We start from the raw sequence: 21,073 nt of genomic DNA, 5'->3' as shown, positions 1-21,073 counted from the left end.
GGCATGTAATTGATTTAAAGCACACACTTAAGTCCCGTTGACATACATGGGACTTACGCATGTGCTGTCCTTGATGCTTTCCTGAAGCAGGGTGCTTTTCTACCTTTTAAAATAAAGTAATTTGAGTAAATTTAATGCTTCTCAGAAAGGTACCTTTGTTTATTCACAGGGCTGCAGTAAGGACAGGCTTCCCAACATTGCCTCACCAATGTGTCTTAACCCTTCCCTGGAAGACCACACTTCTACATGGAAAAGAGTAGTTTAGTTTCAGTGTTGATGAAATCCTTGACCTTTTTGCTGAGACTTGCAGATAGACCACAGACAAGACAACTGTATTATTGAAAGGCACAATGTCAACTTGAAAAAAACAACTACACGTCCAACTGAAGAGTTTCTATCTAATATTGTCCAAAGTAACCCCTTAAGAAAACTGTCATTAGAATGGATTCAATAATATTTTTCTCTCTGTTTCCAATTCTTATATTTTGTGCATTTGACATCGCTTTGCAGTTTCTCAGTTTCACCCTTGGTTTTGACCGTGCATACCTTTTCCCAGGCCTTACAGAAAAGAGTTCACCAACAGCAGGGCTGAAATGGAAGAGGCAACAGGCAGGTGTGTGCCCAGAGAATATAGCGGACCTGAGCTTCTTTGGAATTGTTGCACTTAGGGCTAGAGCTAGGTAACATTTGTCAGACTAAACTTTTTTTTTTTTTGGTTGCAAGAAAGAAAGAAAGAGAAGATTTGGGTCAACTGAAACATTTTGGAAATTTGTGTCAAATTTGCCAAATTTTTTCAGTCAAAAAAATGCAGAGAAAGTCGAAACGTTTCATTTTGACAATCAAAATGAAACATTTTGATTTGAAATTACTTTTTGCTTTGAAATATACTTCAAGATTTTTTTTTTAAAAAAGGCACAAACTCAAAAATGAAACAAAACTTTTGTTCAACCTGGAATGACATTTTTTCAATTCTTTTCGGCGTGCACAGAGTGCCACAGAGTGACCTTTGCCCATGAAGGGGTACTCAGGAGGCAGCCATCCCTGTGACAGGCCTTTATCAGACACTTTATTTTTTAAAAAGTGTCAAACAAGCCTGGATGACAGCATCCCATTAAATTTGAAGAATATAAGTCACTTCCTGTCCTCATCTTAACTTTTGACTTTGCGTTTATATCTAGAACACTCCACAACTGAACTGTGCAGCAGAGAGCCCCTAATATTTGATAATGAGATGTAAATGTTTGTTTATTCTTTACAGAACAGTAATTCGGGAGTGGTAGCTAATGTATAAACGGAATACGAATATCTGCTGAAAAACTATACCACACGACTTTTAGAGTAGGTTTTATGCCAATTAGCAATGCAGGTGTAGGAACAAAGGTTTCGTAAGAATGATGCCTGAACATTATTTGCAGATGCTCACTCAAAAGCTACATCAAAGCACATTTCAATCATTCTGAAGTGGGTGTACTTCAAGCAAAATACTGACTCATAAAACAATTCTGAAAACATACCTCAACTCATTAAAATAAATGTGAATTAGTTGACATGCAGAACCATTTCCTATTCAACGCTCTTTTTCTAAGTAGAATGGGTGTTTGTTGTCTGGAAATTTTGTATCTCTAGCTATACAAATACAGGCAGTGAAGCGCCACACATTGCCCCTCCAGAAGAGGTAATATTCTCATTGACATCATAATTTCACTGAGGAAAGTACATGGCTCTGTGTGTTTTCAGATGTTCCCACCTAACCTCATCTAGTTAAGCATTGATATTACACACCCATCACTGTGCAGTCTGAGCTCCTAAATAGTTACTTTACTAAACAATGTGTTTGATCACTCTAAGGAAGTGGTAGAAGGGGAGAGGCAAGTAACCCCTTGTCACTTTCACTTCATGTTCGTGATCAAGTGAAAACCATGTGCTAGTGAGGGAGAGGGCAGGTGAGTGGGTGTTTGGGTGGGAACTGAAAGGCCCATGACCCTTCCCCAGTATGGACTAGAATGCCCGCTACATCTTTTAAAAAGGCTAAACATGCTCATAATTAGTCTCTGGTAGTTTCTGGCCAAGAGTTTTGTAGCACAGATATTGAAGGTCCTGGTTGCACGTGACTCCTTGCTATGAAGTCAGTGCTATTAGTCCATCACTCTCAGGAGAAACTGTTTAGAGGCTCTCTTTCACCATTATTATATTTACAAACTAAAACAACCGTTCTAGGCTTCAGTAATATGTCCTATGAGGCTGAGCACCTGAGAGGATGGGAGGAAGAACACAGCCTGATTAACAGCATCAGAGGCATTATGCCTTAGAACAATGCCTCTGCTCCTAGGTTAAGTAACTTGCCCAAGGAGACATCAAGAAACAGTAAGAGAGCCAGGAGTCAGACCTTCAACCTGATTACCCCATTAACTGGAGGCATATATCTCCCACTGACATGAATAGGGCCTCAGCAGTCATCCCTCTCTCTTAGTCCCTTGCTCAAACCTTCTGATCATATCCCCTTTACATCACTGCATGAAGAAGAAACATTTTGCTCTAAGGATAAAAATTAAAAACAAAGGTGCTTTTTATTCTAATATAAAAAAACAAATTGTCTTCCCTAAGCAAATCACCTGTCTAAATTCCATTGAAAAACCTTATCCTTCCTTCAAAGACAAGTGATTACCTCTCAACTATGATGAGAGATTGGGAAAGTTGTTTGTTTCTGGACATTTCAAAGAGGTAAACCAGCTAGAAAACCATGATCTAGTTCTGCATGTGCTCTATTCAAGTTTCCCAGAAGTGTAGAAAATGTAACATTCAGTTCTCACACTGAACAAATTTCATGTAAACACGTTATTTCTAAAACCAATAGGTGTCCAATAATTGCCTTGCGCTGAGACAACAAAACATATTTTTGTTCTGGGAAAAAACATAATGTATTTGTTGGAGTGTTATTGATGGCTTGTTCTATTTATATACCAGAGTTCACATTGTAAATTAGTGTGGAAGAACATACTTTGCAATGATAAAATTTCAGTGTTTGTGCCAGATTGTATCTAAAATATTCACTACGGTTTGAGGTGAGATGAGCCTAAATCAAAACCTCACATTCAAGTGTCCCCAAACTTGGGATCTGGATCCATATTCAATCTTTTTACTCAGGCTCATTTCTAAAATATTCCTAGTCACCCACCTTTTCTTTCTGATACTACACTTGTGGCAGATTAGGCACACACACAGAGACAGGCAGATTGCTCCTAAACGCAATGGTTTCCAGTTCCTGGGGAGTACAACCACAAGATTCTCCTTTTTCTACGACAGCAGTCAGAATACAAACTGATGCTCCAATTTATTTCAAGACTTAGGCGTGGTCTACACTGGGGGAGGGGGGGTGTCGATGTAAGATACGCAACTTCAGCTATGAGAATAGCGTAGCTGAAGTCGATGTATCTTAGTTCGACTTACCTCCCGTCCTCACGGTGCAGGATCAACGGCCACGGCTCCCCCATCGACTCCGCTTCCGCCTCTCGCCCTGGTGGAGTTCCGGAGTCGACGGGAGCGTGTTCGGGGATCGATTTATCGCATCTAGACGAGACGCGATAAATTGATCCCCGATAGATCGATCGCTACCCGCCGATCCGGCAGGTAGTGTGGACGTACCCTTAGTACTCATTCTAATGACAGTGCTCAGAGTTATCAGCACAATATAACATGGGTAGCCAACTCCCAGTAGCTAGGAGAAAAACAGACCTGGAAGGACTGTTGCAGAGCAGAGAAAAGTCTGTGGAGTTAGATTATGGGGGAGAAGTCTGACTGAGAAAGGGAACAAAGATGTTTAATTCAGTGTCAGTGCCTACACCACCTTCACTAAATCTCCTACACCTGGCCCTTGTGGGCAGATTCACTTTGTTTAATTTGTTTTCAACCTCTGTTCCACTTAGTAATTCATCCCACGTGTAATCCTACACATTTTAATGTTCGACACTTCCATTATCTTTCACTAAACACCTATTACTAGTCTCTTAATGCCAAATTTAGAAGAAGGGGGAAAAAAGTACTGTATCTGACACACACACACACCTTGGACTGTTAATCCACAGCTGGTACCCGCTGCCTCATTATCACAAGGAAATTAAACTAGAGGGAATTCAGAGAAATGCAACAAAAATAACGGCAATAGAAGGGATTGGTGTATAAAGAAAGATCAAGGGCTGTCATGTGCAATTCTTACTCACTTGCATTAGTGTAACTCTGTCAGGGTTCCCTCCCCATTCTGAACTCTGGGGTACAGATGTAGGGACCCGCATGAAAGACCCCCTAAGATTATTTCTACCAGCTTAGGTTAAAACTTCCCCTTGTCCTTGGACGGTATTGCTGCCACCACCAAGTGATTTAGCCAAGGATTCAGGAAAAGGACCACTTGGAGTTCCTATTTCCCCAAAATATTCCCCCAAGCCTCTTCACCCCCTTTCCCGGGGAAGCTTAAGAATAATATACCAACCAATTGCCTTTAATAAAAGTACAGACCAGACTCTTTATCTTTAGGACACTAAAATTAATCAAGTATCAGAGGGGTAGCCATGTTAGTCAGGATCTGTAAAAAGCAACAGAGTCCTGTGGCACCTCACAGACTAACAGACGTATTGGAGCATAAGCTTTCATGGGTGAATACCCACTTCGTCAGATGCATGTAGTGGAAATTTCCAGAGGCAGGTATAAATATGCAGGCAAGAATCAGTCTAGAGATAACAAGGTTAGTTCAATCAGGGAGGATGAGGCCCTCTTCTAGCAGTTGAGGTGTGAACACCAAGGAAAGAGAAACTGCTTTTGTAGTTGGCTAGCCAGTCACAATCTTCGTTTAATCCTGAGCTGATAGTGTCAAATTTGCAAATGAACTGAAGTTCAGCAGTTTCTCTTTGAAGTCTGGTCCTGAAGTTTTTTTGCTGCAAGACGGCTACCTTTAGATGTGCTATTGTGTGGCCAGGGGGGTTGAAGTGTTCTCCTAAAGGTTTTTGTATATTGCCAGTCCTAATATCTGACTTGTGTCCATTTATCCTTTTATGTAGGGATTGTCCAGTTAGGCCAATGTACATAGCAGAGGGGCATTGCTGGCAGATGATGGCGTATATTACATTGGTGGACGTGCAGGTGAATGAACCGGTGATGTTGTGGCTGATCTGGTTAGGTCCTGTGATGGTGTTGCTGGTGTAAATATGTGGGCAGAGTTGGCATCGAGGTTTGTTGCATGGGTTGGTTCCTGAGTTAGAGTTACTATGGTGCGGTGTGTGGTTGCTGGTGAGAATATGCTTAAGGTTGGCGGGTTGTCTGTGGGTGAGGACTGGCCTGCCTCCCAAGGCCTGTGAAAGTGAAGGATCGTTGTCCAGGATGGGTTGTAGATCACTGATGATGCGTTGGAGAGGTTTTAGCTGAGGACTGTAGGTGATGGCCAGTGGAGTTCTGTTGGTTTCTTTCTTGTCTTGCAGCAGGAGGCTGGCTGGTGAGTCTTGCCCACATGCTCAGGATTTAGCTGATCACCATATTTGGGGTCGGGAAGGAATTTTCCTCCAGGGCAGATTGGCAGAGGCCCTGGGGGTTTTTCGCCTTCCTCTGCAGCGTGGGGCACGGGTCACTTGCTGGAGGATTCGCTGCACCTTGAAGTCATTAAACCATGATTTGAGGACTTCAATAGTTCAGATATAGGTTAGGGGTTTGATACAGGAATGGGTGGGTGAGATTCTGTGGCCTGCGCTGTGCAGGAGGTCAGACTAGAGGATCATAATGCTCCCTTCTGACCTTAAAGTCTATGATTCTAAATGAGCGGCTAACAGAATAGGGAGAAGAGTAGTGGATATGGATAGGACAATGTGGAATGGCAGAAAGCATCAGAACCTGAATTTCCCTTGACCATCTGAGTCACTGTAGGGAGTGACTCAAGAGGATAATCAGTCCAAGCGGAAGTCTTTGGCATTTCCCCACACATTCATTCTAAGACAACACATCTTAACCTCAAACACTCTGCATTCTTCCTCCTGGAGCAGTCACAACTCATTCACAAACATGACACTCTCTTTGGAGTGGAAAGCATCTATTGAAGTTTGTATGCTTAATCCAGAGCGATGCACTCTTGTCATCACCTCAGAGATTGCTTACATCACCTCTCAAGAGTTCCTAATTTCTTTCAGCAGCTGGAGAAAGAAAGCTGCCTTGAGCTGAGTCTGTACATGTAGCCCCACGTCCGTCCATACTATCTAAAGGCAAGAAGTAAATAAACTCAGTGTCTAGTTGTGACACTGAGCCAGAAAGGGTTAATTAACTAGCAGGCTACATGACCCAAATTCAACCTTTGGAGACATATTACTAGTTAATGATTGTATGTTTTTGTGTGTTTAAGAACATAAGAGCATAAGCACATAAGAATGGCTGTACTGGGTCAGACCAAAGGTCCATCCAGCCCAGTATCCTGTCTACCAACAGTGGCCAATGCCAGGTTCCCCAGAGGGAGTGAACCTAACAGGTAATGATCAAGTGAACTCTCTCCTGCTTTCCATCACCACCCTCTGTTTACGTATATATTGTTAGAGGTTGACAATGTAACCAAACTGTTCCTGTCTGTCACTGTATTCTGTTAGTGATCAAAGGGAGATGTGAACATTTAGGTGGACTGTGAATGCAGTAATATCATTGTCTTTATTTTTCTTTGAAGTATGTAGTAAATTTCCTGTAAATGGTGGGAGATGGGCAGTTGCCTTATGCTAATTCATGTAGCTAATTACTGGTGGTGCTTAGGAAATAGGTTTTACTTCAAAGCCACAATACTTCACTCAAGAAACACTTGCTGTCAAGAGGCTGCCAGAGAATTATAAAAAGAACTCTAGGGCCCTGATCCTGTATCTCAGAGCTGCTAAAGCTTCATCAGGGGCAGTTTCAGTCACAAGACTGAGGGCTCCAGCTCCAGTCTGGATCACCCTGATATTGGACATTGGACTATAACCCATGGAACTAATTCTGAAAGAACTCTTGGCAACTCTAAAGCTCACCACCTCTACTGTGAAACCGACCTAAGAATTTTATTTATGTGTGTATGTATAATGATCTTTTAACCTATACTCTCGTTTCTTTTTTAATATGTTTTAGTTTAGTGAATAAGAATTGGCTGTCAGTGTTTATTTGGGTAAGATCTGAAATATTCATTGACTTGGTGGGTAATGTGTCCGATCCTTTGGGATTGGTAGAACTTTTCATATGATGAACAAACTTTTCAGTAATCTTCATCATATCTGACTTGGCTGTCTGGGTGGGAGCCCAAGGCTGGATTGTTTTAAGGGAGATGTGTTTTTGGCTTCTGGGTAACCAGCAAGGTATTGTAGAAGCTATTTTGTTGCTGGCTTGATGAATCTAAGTACAAGAATAACCACCAGTTTTGAGGATTGTCTGCCCCGTTCTTTGCAGTTTGTCCTGATTGAGCGATCTCAGTGTGGGCCCCCCTGAGACCCTGGTCACACTAGTGGATAATGGATTTTGTTTTTTAAAGTGAATGTAGAGTTGAAAAGCACTGCCAACACAGGGCTCCAACAGAAATAGAAAATAACTATTTGCACATTATGAAGGGCATACTCCATCTTATGCTTTGAGATACTTGAGCAATTTGATGGAAACAGGCAAACTTCATGAATATTAGAAACTCAAAGTAAGCTGTTGTAAAACTCTTTTCAAAAGAGTTACAAGATCTGTCATAAAAAAATGCCTCCAGCCCACATTCAAGAAACAATGTATGATGGGGGTGGGGAGGGAGAGAGGAAGACCGGGACACAAGAGAGATGCTATTTTTGTCGGCTAAAAGACTCACTGCAATCACTGCAGGTAAGAGTAAAGCAGATTACAGTCTAGTTTCTTTTCACTTCTGTGATATTTCCATCCTCCAGTGCTGATGATTCTTTTCTTCAGTGCAAATCTTACAAGCATCAACTACCGTACGCCTTAAGTTTAGAAAGGGAAAATTTATTTTATTACGTTTAAAGCCTGCAGTAGATGAAGTGTCCAAGAGCTGAATAGGCAACTTGGCAAATATGACGTTACTCGTTATTACTGACATGCTACCCTTCTATTGGAATAATGGGGAAGATCAGGCCTCAGTACAGCTCAGGAGAAGGGTTCAAAGATGACTTTTAAATCACCTTTGTGCTCCCCAGCTTTGGGGGCCCTCTAACTCCATTTCCAGTACATGCCATAAATTAGAGAAGCCTTGGGGATGCTCTATTTTATGCTGGCTGCCAATGACCCTAAGGGGCTGTTTTGATAGTCAGAGATGGCTGAGGCATAGGGACATCCTGGCTGTGTTACCTTACCATTGGCCATGCCCCCTATGCCTGAGGGCAGAGGGAGGCAGTGTATGAGCCGCTATGGCAGCTCCATGCTACCTGGGGATTTTTCTGCATAGTAGGTAGTTAAGCCAGCTTTAGCCCTGCTTTATACTTTGCTGTAGCCGTGCAAAGAAGCCGTAATGGACCAGAGGGAATAACCATTTACTTTGGTATTAAAACCCATGTGCAATAATGACTATCAAAGCCAAAATTGGAAGGAGCAGAGATGTGTGAATAGTTGTATTATTATAACAATTAAATGCATCGAACTAACAGTTTTAGTAGAAAGCTGAGCCAATAACTTCAAGGTTTATTCCTGTTTGATGAAATTACACTTGCTATTTATATCACTATCTGCAGAGTTCTTCATATTACCTAGGGCTTAGCCTCTCTAATTGGATTTATATTATTCCCATTATTAATGTCATTTAGGATTAAGATGAATTTTTGCCCCACATAAAATATTTTAATGTTTCATACACTGCTTGTACCTACAGTCATGAGATCCCTGAGAATAAAATCGGAATGCTTTTAACAAGACAAGTAGAAGAGAGATGACAAAATGAATTAAATGTGACACTTCCTGAAGATAATACTCCATAAATGGCAGATTATAAAGAAGTTCTTTAAATTATAGTTAATTTGAGTTTATTTGTTTATTTTATAAGTCACTTTTAAATTTATAGTTGAGGTTTCTTTATATATACAGTTCCAGTCCTATTCCAAATTCTATGCATTATGGCCAAACACCTTAGACGTTCGGTGCTGAAAGCTAGGCACATATTAAGAAATATAGGTAACTGTAGTCAACTGAAGCTGTGGGTATTCAAGTCTTCTGAAAATCAGGTTACTTATTTAGATTAGTGATTTTGGGTTGCCTAGTGTTTGGGTCTCCAACTACGGAAAACTTAAAAAACGCTTGATGTTCAGAATATGGATGTTCAAAAACTGAGTCAACCTAAATCACTACTCACTGGTCAAACTCATAGGTTATAGCTATATGACGCATTATGAACAAAATTGTTCAAATCACCTTAGTGACTTAAGGAGCATAAGTCTCATTTTCTAAAATGCTTAAGTCACTTGGGAGCCTGCATCCCAATGACTTCCAAATTGTCTTTGGAAAAAGCAACTGAGGCACTTTGAAAATTTTACACTGTAGCTATACTTGCAACAGACTTGTGAAGTCCATTGTTGAGCATTATTATTAAATACCCTCTGTCTGGCCAATGAGGAAGAGAGAAAAACAATTACTTTGCACTGTTGAAATGCGAATGCTCAAGTGGATGCTGGATAAGATGAGAGCCATGATGCAGGCAGTCCCTCTGGAAATCAAGCAGAAAAATCTTATGGGAACAAAATTTTTGTGAGATATTCAGTACTTTCCCAGTTATTCTCAAAATAGAATTATTGTGAGAACAACCGTTCTTGTAGTGTTTCCAAAAGACGTGACCAAGAAAGATATAGGAAAGTGAAAATTAAACAAAAGTTAATCAAACATTGAAAATGCTTGGTTCTAGTGTGGGGTAAAAATTACATTCAGTTTGATTTTTATCTGAATCATATTGTCCACCCCAAATGTACAGGAATATAGGAGTAATAAGTTGGTGCTATTTGCTAATAGGCAACAGTAAATATTATGAGTTAGGCACTGTTAGAAAACAGGAAAACCTTTTAGCTAATTTGTCTACTTGATTTGACCGTTTGATCTTTCTAGCTGATGTAAAACTTTCTAACTACTATGCATCTCTCTCTCCCCCTCTCTCTAATTATGCCCCGTTCATAGTATCTGGTGATGAGATACTGGAATGTGTGTTATAAACTGTGATGCATTTTCAATGGCTCAACTTCCTTTCACAGAGGGATGTAGGGTCGTCTTCTTTGCCTTGGCCCGTCAATAGGGGTCAGTAGCTCTTGTTCTTCATCTCCAAGCCTTCGTGTCAAGCGCATCTTTCAAGCTGACACCAACCTCCCTCATCATCCCAAACTACCTTTTTCTAGATTTTCCTTGTAGGCTTTGTCCCATGACTCCTAGCTCTTACACTCTCTGGCCAACATGTCCCACATCATATGATCTCACATGACCCAGCTATCTCAGTTGATACTCCCTCAGCTCTTCTGTGGCAGACAAAAGAGGTTGATAGGTTTAGCTCAGTCTTCAATAACGTTTATGTGAAATAAGCATGCTTCAGATCTGATAAATGAAAGATAGTGACAGGTAATTTGTATCCATTTTTAAAAAACAAAAAGAAAATGAATAGTGTCCCTTTAAAATAATTATTTAATTTAAATAATTTAATTTGAATAATTAAAACTTTATTTTCCATGCTGACGTTTAAATAGTGATCTTTCCCCCACTCTGCTCATTTTCAACATGTTTACACATATAATCCCGAAATAGATTTTTTTAAGAAGGGAAAAACAGATTTTAGCACAGACAAAAATAAATTTCCAAAGGGTTGAATAGCCTGATTCTGTAATTATGCAATTTCCTAAATGTTGCAACAAGTAATGGAATGAGTGGCTGGAGATTAATGTTACATTGATGGCAAAGATAGAAGAACATTGTAGGAAATTATGAGATAATTAAATTCTCACCAGGCTCTGGTAAGGACCATTGGTAATATGAATGAATTATTCCCACAAGGTTTTGACAATATACAGGAAATGGACATTTTAAGAAGTGATCTGACTGATGATACAGTACCTGTTAAAAATTCGCAAGGTTCCAGAAGAACTGTTACTTCAAATGAAAAATTTTGCTTTGACTTTGCAGGAGGTCCTATCGATTATGTCACTTGCATATGGATATAATGTACATAGAGCCTGATTCTGATTCCAGGTATGTTGGTGTGAATCTGGAAAAATTCTATTTAAGTCAATGCAGCTGTTCTTAATTTGCACTGAGATCAGAATCTGGTACACACACAATAGACAGATGGTGCTATTTGCAAGAGTGATTTTCTTTTCTTAAGAATTTTGCAAAAGAAATATTATGTGTATTATGTTAGCACCTGGATTTCCCACTGAAACTAGGACTCCATTATGCTAGGTTCTGGACATGCCCATAATAAAACACCCGCCCCCTCTCTGAAGAGCTTAGAGTCTACATAAACAAGACAGATAAAGACTGGGAGAAAGGAAGTGTTATCATTACAGTTTCCATGGATGAGGAACTGTGGCACAGCAACATTAAGAGTGGGATTTTCAAAAATGTGCCGTGTTGGCCCATCTCTGCTTCTACTGAAGTCTATGGGAGTTTTATGCTGATGGCTTTTGAAAATCCCATCCTATGTGGATTGCTAAAGCCCTTACTTATGAGTGTAGTCCCATTTAAGTCATTTGGACTATCTGCACAATTAAAGACTGGTAGAATAGGATCTGTAATGTGCTCACCTAATGCTATAAATGTGAAAAATGTCTCAGTGGAAAAATATAATTTGATGTATATGATTATTGTAATTTTTTATATTACTACACTCTTTTTACAACTATTGCCATCCAGAATATTAGACTAACCACTACTTAGAATTCTTCAAAATGTCATATTACATCAACTATTAGACATGGCAGAACATGCTTTGGACTTCTAGAACAGTGAGATCCTTCTGTATTAATATACCAATTGAAGGGAAATTTAAACAAAAAGAGTTTTAACCAGTTAGAATCATCCCTTCTGGAAATATTTTGCTAGTGAACAAACAAGTTCAAAATTACATTCTGGGCTGGCTGATCCTTTGTGCTTACTGTGGTACAAGTCTCTGTTCAATGTCTGTCACAACCATTAAAGTATTAAATCAGAAACATAAATTGTATTTCTCCGATTGATACTTTCAACTTTGCTATTAGTTTTAACAACTTTTGAAGTAAGAGGATTCATCTCTCTCTCTGTATGTCACTAAACAAACATACGTGTCGATGAATTTTGAAAGTCTTCCTTTCCCAAGCCAATACTTAACTAAATCCCATCAATAACAAAGACTGCTATTTCTTTTCTTATTATCTCCCTGTTAGGAGGCAATGTCTATTAGTACTATAATACAAAAGGATATTAATTATTTAGCAGATCGTGTCATACTTTACACTTTTCACCATACTCCAAACCTTAGTTAAAACAATCCCTTCTCTTTCTTGTGTTGCCATAATATGTTCAGTTTTAAAACAGACATAGCAATTTCATTTAACTCTTTGACAAGAGAGACATTCTGGCATCTTTCAGTATGTTTCTTTTTTACATACCCCTTTTGCATCAATCACCCCAGGTTTTGCATTAAACTTCACAGTCTTCAAACGTGCACGCTCCTTTCTTTCAACCCTGAAGAAAATTAAAGAAAAATAAATCATCACATCAGGATTATATTTTGTATTTATATAGTAAATTTCACCCAAGGATCTCAAAGCACTCTCTAGACACTAAGTCCAACAGCACTCCTGTAAAATAAGTAATTATTATTATTATTCCTATTTTATAAATGGGTAAACTAAGAACCACAAAGGTCAAGTGGCTTGGCCAAAGTCACAGAACAATTCAGTGTCAGAGATGTGACTAGATCCCAGAAGTCCTGACTTCTAATACCCTCTTTTAATCATTGAAACAACGTTGCGTCCCAAAACAAATAGATGTTGAGTATAATTTTCAAAAGTATCTAAGTCCTATTTTCAAAAGTGAGTTAGGCACTTATATATCTAAATCCCACTGATTTTCAATTAGACTAAGGGCCAGATTTTTCAGTGGGAGTTGCAGGTGCTAATTACCTTTACAAATCTGGCTTTAAGTGCCAAAGTTATTTTTGAAAATGGGATGAAGACTCCTAAATCACTTGAGTGCTTTTGAAAATTTTACCCTTGGAAAATAGTATGCAATATCCTTAGGCATGAATTTACTGTTTTCAAAACTAGTTGAAATGTTATCTTAAAAATTCTCACCTGAAATATGTAGGGATGCTGTATGTTAAATTATACTCCTTTTCAAGTGCAGAGAAGTTTTGTAGGGATGCTGTATGTTAAATTATACTCCTTTTCAAGTGCAGAGAAGTTTTGCTTGAGGCCTTTAAATTACTTTATATATGTATAGGCTCACCTCAACTGGTATTTCTGTGGAGACTTATAATACTTGGAGGCAGGACAGTGATGGGCATAGCCACTCAAACACATTATGAATTGGACTTGCATACACCTTATAAAACGTTGTCCTCCACAAACATGATTAAGCACAAGCAGATGAGGGATGTGAAAAATATACTTTTTCTCCTGTTTGAGTCAACGCTGGCTAAAGTATTTGATTACTGAAAACAAATATCAGGGGATCTTGTGGGATTTGATACTCTGGGATGGCAGTAGATTTGGCAGATGGCTAAGCATGGCATAGGCGCTGACACTGAGGGGTACTCCAGCACCCCCAGAAAAAAAATGGTGGGTGCTGAGCATCCACCGGCAACCCCTTTACAGGGCCTCCCCTTCCCTCCAGGGCTTCCTGCCCGCCGCAGATCAGCTATTCCGTGGTGTGCAGGAGGCGTGAGGGAGGGATGGGGGAGGAACGAGGGTGGGGTGCGCTCAGGGAGGGGGCAGAATGGGGCGGGAAGAGGCGGGGCAGGGGTGGGAAGAGGCAGGGTGGGGCCTTGGGGGAAGGGGTGGAGTGGGGTGGAGCCTGGGGTGGAGCCAGGAGGGAGCATCCCCAGGCACATTTGAAAGTTGGCTCCTCTGAAGCAAGCCATTGGTGATGCAGATATTATAATACTGTATACAGGTTTGGTTTAAAAAGGATGCTGAAAAACTGGAGAGGGTAAATAAAAAGCCACAAAAATGGGTTGAAGGCTGGAGAAAATGCCTTACAGCAAGAGCTCAATGTATTTAGTTCATCAAAAAAGAAGATTGAGAGATGATTTGATTACAGTGTTTAAGTACCTTCACAGGGAGAAAATACCAGGTACTAAAGGGCTCTTTAATCTAGCAGAAAAAGACATAAAACCCCCCTCATAGTTGGAAGCTGAAGTCAAATAAATTGAAATTGGAATTTTAGGCACAAATTTTTAACAGTGAATTTGATTAACCACTGGAACAAAGTACAGAAAGTTGTGAATTCTCCATCTCTTGATACCTTCAAATCAAGACTAGATGCCTTTTTGAAAGTTATGCTTTAGCCAAACACAAATTACTCGTCCCAATAAGGGTTTAACTGGGTGAAATTTTAGTGGCCTGTGATATACAGGAGGTCAGACAAGATGTTCGAATGGTCCCCTTTGGCCTTAAACTCTGAATCTATGCACTTGGTTTCCATCATTGAGTGGACTAACAATATTTTTAAAGGAAGTGTGATTAAAGTTTAAAGTGCATTAACATAATGAAATGCATACAGCATATGGTATAATATTGAAAACTATACCATATGAATCTCTAGGAATATGGAAAATGCGTAATTAAATATGCATTACTATAAGCATCTGATGTATTATATAGTGCACTCTTGAGTACTGCAAGTAAAGAATGCTTCTATAATGGGAAATTAAAAATAATCTAAAGCGAGAGAGAGAGAGATATAGAAATAAAGGTAAACAAAACAAAAAAAATGCAGAAAAGAAATCCAAAAGAAGCAGGAGAAAAGGTAGGAGCCCGACAATCCCTCCTCATCTTTATTGATATAGGCATTATTGTAAAAGATGTCATTTATCAGCCTTGCAAAATCATCAGAAGAATTTACTAGTCGAGGCACACAAATGTGATCACCTGTTTATAGTAGAAAAGGTAATCTTATCTGTTCAAAATTCTTAATTGCTGTAGTAGATCTGGTGAGTTCAATATCGCAAAGCTAGCCTACAAGTCTACCCTCCTCTGACCTATACTGGACAGTGAATAGTTGGACAGTAAGTGAGGAATGTTAGATAATCCAGATTGGTCTAAATATTCCTTCCCCCCCCCTCCACCTGTCTAGTGCAGTTTCTCATGTAAGAAGCTGGATTAGGTACATGCAAATCATCTAGTTCCTGAGAATAAATACAGAGCTCTTCTAGTTTTTGAGTCTCAATGGTAAATATGAAGTTTTGTCTTTTCATAGTTCAATAAATAACAAAATGTGCTCCCTTCTATCTGAGTGGACTTTTATTTTTCTTACTGAAAAATACTGAAATGCAGGTTACTATAGTTACAGCTGAATTTTGGAATAAATGTTTCTCTGTAAATGTAGAATAGAAACAGCTGAAATGCATCCTTCAAATTCAATCTGTGATATTAAAGCCAAAGGATCAGCCTTAAATTTTAAAGTAACAGATGAAGTCCCATGACAGAATGGGTAAAACATGAAGACTTGAGGCTGTGTAATCTCCTAAATAGGAGGGACGTCTGCTGAGAAAATAATTAGCTCAAAGCTGAACACAGTTTTCTAATGATCAATCTGTGTTAATATTAATTCTCATTCCTATCTTTCCTAACCTTCTAAAGTAGTTGCTTTGAATTTTATTTCTGATTCATTGCACAGAGAAACTTGAAAATGAGCCATAAAACCAGATCTGGTTTATGTAATGCCTCAGAATGACTCTAGCAATCATGCAGATATCACGCTGCTATTTGTAGGCAATGCAGACAAAATATATGCCACAATCTACATTGCCTTGAAAGGTATATAAATAATAAATGTAGTGAACTGCCGTTAATAATCCAGACACATTCACTAAGAACATTTATAAATGTTTATATTGCCTGCAGAAAACTGAGTGTTTCATAAGCTAATGATATATTATAAGTAGTGCAAACAGTAGTGCTTATAGTTAAAGTTGCCTAACACTTTCCATTATAAGACACTATAACTTTGCCAATTTTAATCTTCAGCCTGAAATTTCTCATTATAAGTGTCTAGCTCAGGACAATTTTATTTTTTTAAGTTTCAGTTGTTAACAATTCTCACAGCCATTTGGGTGAGAAACTTGTGCCTCCATGTTTTGGAGGGGTTAACTGAAATTGGGCAGAGGGGTAACCCTGGTGTCAAGGATGTGCCCTTTGTTTTTCCTGTGCAAATTTGCCCACATTTCTCTGAAGTCTCTGAAGAATTGCACCTTGCATGTGCTCAGTAGAGACTTGTTAGAGTTTGGCAGCTAAATTCTCCAAAGACTGCATCTACACTGAGAGCAAAGAGACTGTCTCGTCTGTGCTTGCAAATCTGATAGCGCCCAGGTAGCATGGAGGAGAAGGAACCAGAGGGGTGAGGAACAGGGTTTGGCTGAAGAGCTACAGGTGTGTGTGGGAGGGGCAGGAGCAGGAACACTGGGGAGAGGGTGGGAGAGGAGTGTGGAGTTCAGGGCAGGGGTTATGAGTCATATTTTTTTTGGGAGGGGGGAGGCAGGAGCAGATGGGAGAGAGGAGGGCAGGAGCCATGGAAGGAGGGGGAAGGATAGGAGCAGTGGAAAAAGAAAATGGACAGGAGTTGGGGGAGAATAGGATCAGATGGGGATAGGGAGAGGCCAGGGGGAGAGGACCAGAGGGTCTGTAACTATTAAAGCACACTCTCCTACTGAACCTGAAACTGAACCCATTATTCCCAAGTCTCAAGATTCCTTTGCTGTGAAACTCACTGGCAAAGTGTGTGTGTGCATTCACCTCTAGTGGCAGATCCACACAGAAGATACTTTATGCTTTCTGCTGCTACTAGTTACTCCATTCGCTCATGCAGCAGAGGATTGTGCAGTGGATCTCACCCCGATGATGACCCATGTGGGGGGTCAGTATGGTTCCACATGATGGAATTTCTGTTTTTTCAATTTTCAGGTTTTTAAAAAAAAGTTACACCCCACAAAAGTATTTTATAAGAACATTAAATTTGCAAAAACAAGTACTCAGAAGTGAAAAATCAGGCGCTAAATTTCTTAGATTGGGCATCCAAAATTAATTAAGACCTCTGACAGTTTTGGTTTAATCTCTCTACCTCTATTCCTCATGCGTACAATGCAGATAATAATTCCAGTTCATCTCACAGGGTGCTGTGAAGGAAGCTAAATTCATTAACGTTTCTAAAGGTACAAAGAAGAGCCCATGCAGAAATAAATAATTCTTTATTCAGTGCAGGATTAGGATGGTGTGCCATAATAGTGCATCGAATGAAAAGAAATATTGAGTAACTACCAGTGCAACAAGCACCATCTAATCCGGTGCACTGACTGAGCAGGAGGGTTGTAGAAAAAAATGGCATGTGATCATGTAATTAAAGACTGTATCATAATTAGGGCTCCGTGTTTGTCACAGAGGTCGCAGATTCTGTGACTTCGTCAGTGGCCAGTATGGCTGACCCCAGGGCCGCCCAAGCAGCTGGCTCTGGGGCCAGCTGCTCAGGTGAACCTGGGGAGAGCCACTCTGGCCACTGCCGGAGCAGCTCTGCAGCCAGTCACTTGGGTAGCTCTGCAGGCAGATGCACCAGCCATTGCTCTGAGCAGCTGACCCTGGGGATCGCCCGAGCAGCAGCCAATGCTGCTGGTCTTGGGGGTGGTGGGAGCAGCCACAGCTCGGCTGCTCCTGGCAGCGGTCCTGGGGTTGCTGCTTGCCCTCCGGGCCTTCCCCCCACTGGGCAGCGGACAGAGCGGCCGCTGACCCCTCAGGATTCCCCCCCGACAGCAGAGCAGCCACGGGCAGCCCCCAGGGTTCTCCTCCCCCCAGCAGCTGGTGCTGCGGGCTCCCCCCACCCACAGGTGGTGCCCTGGGCTCCTCCCCCTGCAGCACCCCCCCCAAAGATTCAATCAGCGATATTTATGGTATGAGTCCTGGACAGGTCATGGGCCGTGATTGTTTGTTTCTTGCCCATGTCTTGTCCATGACTTTTACTAAAAATACCCATGATTAAATCGTAGCCTTAATCATAATGTATACACATAAGGAGGCCAAATTAAGGTTTTATTTGCAACCTTAATTTTGGCATTTCCTAACTTGTGAATGCTTGATATTGCAACTTTAATGTCCTTTGAACTTTTTAATGTGATAAATATATATATATGTATGAACTTAAAGCCTTTTCATTTGCGAATACCATTGGAAATCAGTGTTTTCTGACTCTCTTGCAAAGGTTGACATGGCAAACACCTAAAGAATGTATAACTCAACATTCTTTACAATGCTTTAGATGTTAGCAACATCATCAACAGGGAAAGCACAATACTCTCAACTCCAGTTTTGGCAGGTGAATAGACAAGGAACTGATTTTCAACGGGTTGATTTAAAACAGTTTTTCAAACTTTAAATTCACCTCTTCTGTACAAAGCCAGATTACTTGGGCTTTGTCCATGGAGCTACATGCAGTAGTGGCTATTCAACCCCCATGACTTGCATGGGGTGGGACTGCCGCATAGTCAATCTGCAGCTGCTACTCCAGCTCAGAGGTCACTGCCTTTCCATGCTCCACATGTAGGAGTTCTGGCCCACTACAGCCATGTAGCCACAGATCCTGTGTCCTCTTGAATGGCCCGTTGAAGTCTTGCAAATATCACTCACTCCCACTCTGCTTAGTTCCAGGCACAAAGCCTGATTTGTAGAACTAGTCAGAAAACATATTTCATGAATCCCTCCACTTTCCTCTTATGTCTCTATGGGTTTCTCCAGATAACAGCTTTAAACACACAGAGCAAGGACAGGGGAAGGAGATTTGCCTCTCAGAACTAGAAGTTGGGATTTCCTGCTAATGCTAAACAATAGCATATATATGGCTTTGGAATCTGGGCTACCAGATTAAGCTGAGTGGGTTGATAAAGAATTACAATTTACATTTGGGTTTTTAAAATCTCACCTACTTGAATTCATTCCTGTCAATTATTAAACTGGGATCCTTCAACTCGGATGTGTATGGAAATTCAGCAGACATGAGATCCATATATTACCACACTAATGAAACACAGAGCTATTGTAACCCACACACCTTCTGGGTGCGGTGTTCTGTCCCATCTAATGGCACCGAGACCACTTAGAGAGAGAGAGAGAGAGATAAAATGAGTCGTTCTACAGCCTTAGCTAACAGCCAGTTAGCTTTTAGCTCATGCAGTAGACGCTCATGCCCTATGCTCCAGAGGTCCCCGGTTTGATCCTGCCCGCCGACGACCGGGGTCTGTCGGTGTTACACTATCACTACGCTTGGGCCAATTTCTAGCCTGGCATAACTAGACACAGTCCAACTGACTTGAACAGATTTGGGTCTATTTATGAATGAGGCTATAGGTAAAATTTTCAGAACTTAAGTCCCATTTTCAAAAGTGACAGACACTTGGGTACTTAGCACCATTGATTTTCAGTGAGATTTAGGCTCCCAAGTCACTTTTGCAAATGAGGATTAGCCTCCTAACTGCATTCGGAGCTTTAAAATTTTTTATCCAGTGCATTTAAATCTTAGTAATATCAAATAAGTGGGTTTCTGGGTTCCATTTATAAAACAAAATGAGTAGTTTAGTGGTTTGGCATTGCTTGATCTGAAGAGCCAGCATTTGTGGCCTTATGAGACAAACTCTACTTCAGTCAGTGGAGTAAATCCTGAATAATGCTACAGTGGAGTTATCCAGGTTTACACTGATGTAGCTGAAAGCAGAAGCTGATTCTATGTGTTTGCCAATGAAAAGGGGCCTACAAGTAAAATTTTCAAAAGTGTCTAAGTGAATTATGAGCATTAAAATGCTCATAATAAATTATAAAAAGGATAATTTTGAAATCTATTGACTGTCAATGAAAACTTAGACTCCTTAATACCTAAATCGCTTCTGAAAATGGGACATAGGCACTTTTGAAAATTTTACCTTAACTCTTTGGGGTAAACTGGAAACACAAAGAAACTATACGCAGATTCACCTCATATGACTGTATTACTGGCAAGGATTATGCCGCTTGTAGAACTTTAGAAGCCATGGTCCGGACAAACAAATGGGTTTCCAATCAGGCCATAGCTGCACTGACCAAGTATTAGCCTTGACAACACACACAGAGGCTGCATTCCAATGAAAACTCAAATCTGGGGCAGCTTTCTTAGGCTTATCTGCTGCCTATGACACAATGTGGAGGAATGGCCTCCTCCTGAAAGCCAGGAAAATTATCCCATGCAACGATAAAATTCTTCCAAGACATTCTGACCAACCTTTTGTGTTTTCCTGAGCAACCAGGTCAGCAGGCCATGCACTCTCAATGATGGCCTACCACAAGGATCAGTCTTAGCACCGACCCTGTTTAATATCCACACCAGTGGTCTTCACCGAACATCATCACAGATTTTAATGGTGATGACATTGCTTTGACCATACAGGCATAGGATTTACCTACACAGAACAAATCCTCACTAAGGATGGAACCTTAAAACCATTTTAATATGGAATAATATTTATTATACTGACGGCTAAACCCAAACATCATTCAGCTTATTGTGTCAGCATTTCATCTAAACAATCAAATGGTTAGGCAGGAACAGCACATGGACTTCTGTGGATTGCAGATAAAACATGATCCCACCCTGATATATGACCAGCACCTGAAAAATATTCATGACAGAATTAAGATACATGTGAATTTCATCCAGAAACTGGCAGGAATGACCTGGGAGCCAATGCAAAAACTTTACAGACCTTGTCACTGGCTCTTATCTCCTGAACTGCAAAATACTGCTCACCCATCTGGACACATCGCTCACACACATTGCTTGTTGACTGTCAATTTAAGAGTGTCATGCAGATTAATATGGGCACAATAAAACAAATGCCACAACCATGGCTTCCTGTACTGGTGCACAT

At 40.4% G+C, this 21,073-nt stretch overlaps 1 protein-coding gene and 1 long non-coding RNA gene across 24 annotated transcripts in view; one reads left to right on the top strand and one right to left on the bottom strand.

Moving 5' to 3' along the window:
* The window catches only part of DLG2 (discs large MAGUK scaffold protein 2), a 1,449,438-nt gene that overhangs the window by 43,373 nt on the left and 1,384,992 nt on the right, over positions 1–21,073 (bottom strand). For all 23 annotated transcript variants that reach the window (XM_005287552.5, XM_005287553.5, XM_005287554.5 and 20 more), the window contains one exon: positions 12,582–12,657. In XM_005287552.5, coding sequence (XP_005287609.1) covers positions 12,582–12,657 — 76 coding nt within the window. The remainder of the gene's footprint in view (positions 1–12,581; positions 12,658–21,073) is intronic.
* LOC122174252 (uncharacterized) overlaps positions 1–21,073 on the top strand; it is a 33,998-nt gene that overhangs the window by 3,782 nt on the left and 9,143 nt on the right. Inside the window, exons 2-3 of the long non-coding RNA XR_010601161.1 lie at positions 170–7,061; positions 11,119–11,184. This is a non-coding gene — a long non-coding RNA (uncharacterized LOC122174252). The remainder of the gene's footprint in view (positions 1–169; positions 7,062–11,118; positions 11,185–21,073) is intronic.

This window comes from Chrysemys picta, chromosome 1, assembly GCF_011386835.1.
Source record: "Chrysemys picta bellii isolate R12L10 chromosome 1, ASM1138683v2, whole genome shotgun sequence".
Classification (NCBI taxonomy): Eukaryota; Metazoa; Chordata; order Testudines; family Emydidae; genus Chrysemys; species Chrysemys picta.
This window is presented reverse-complemented; position numbering and strand designations above follow the sequence as displayed.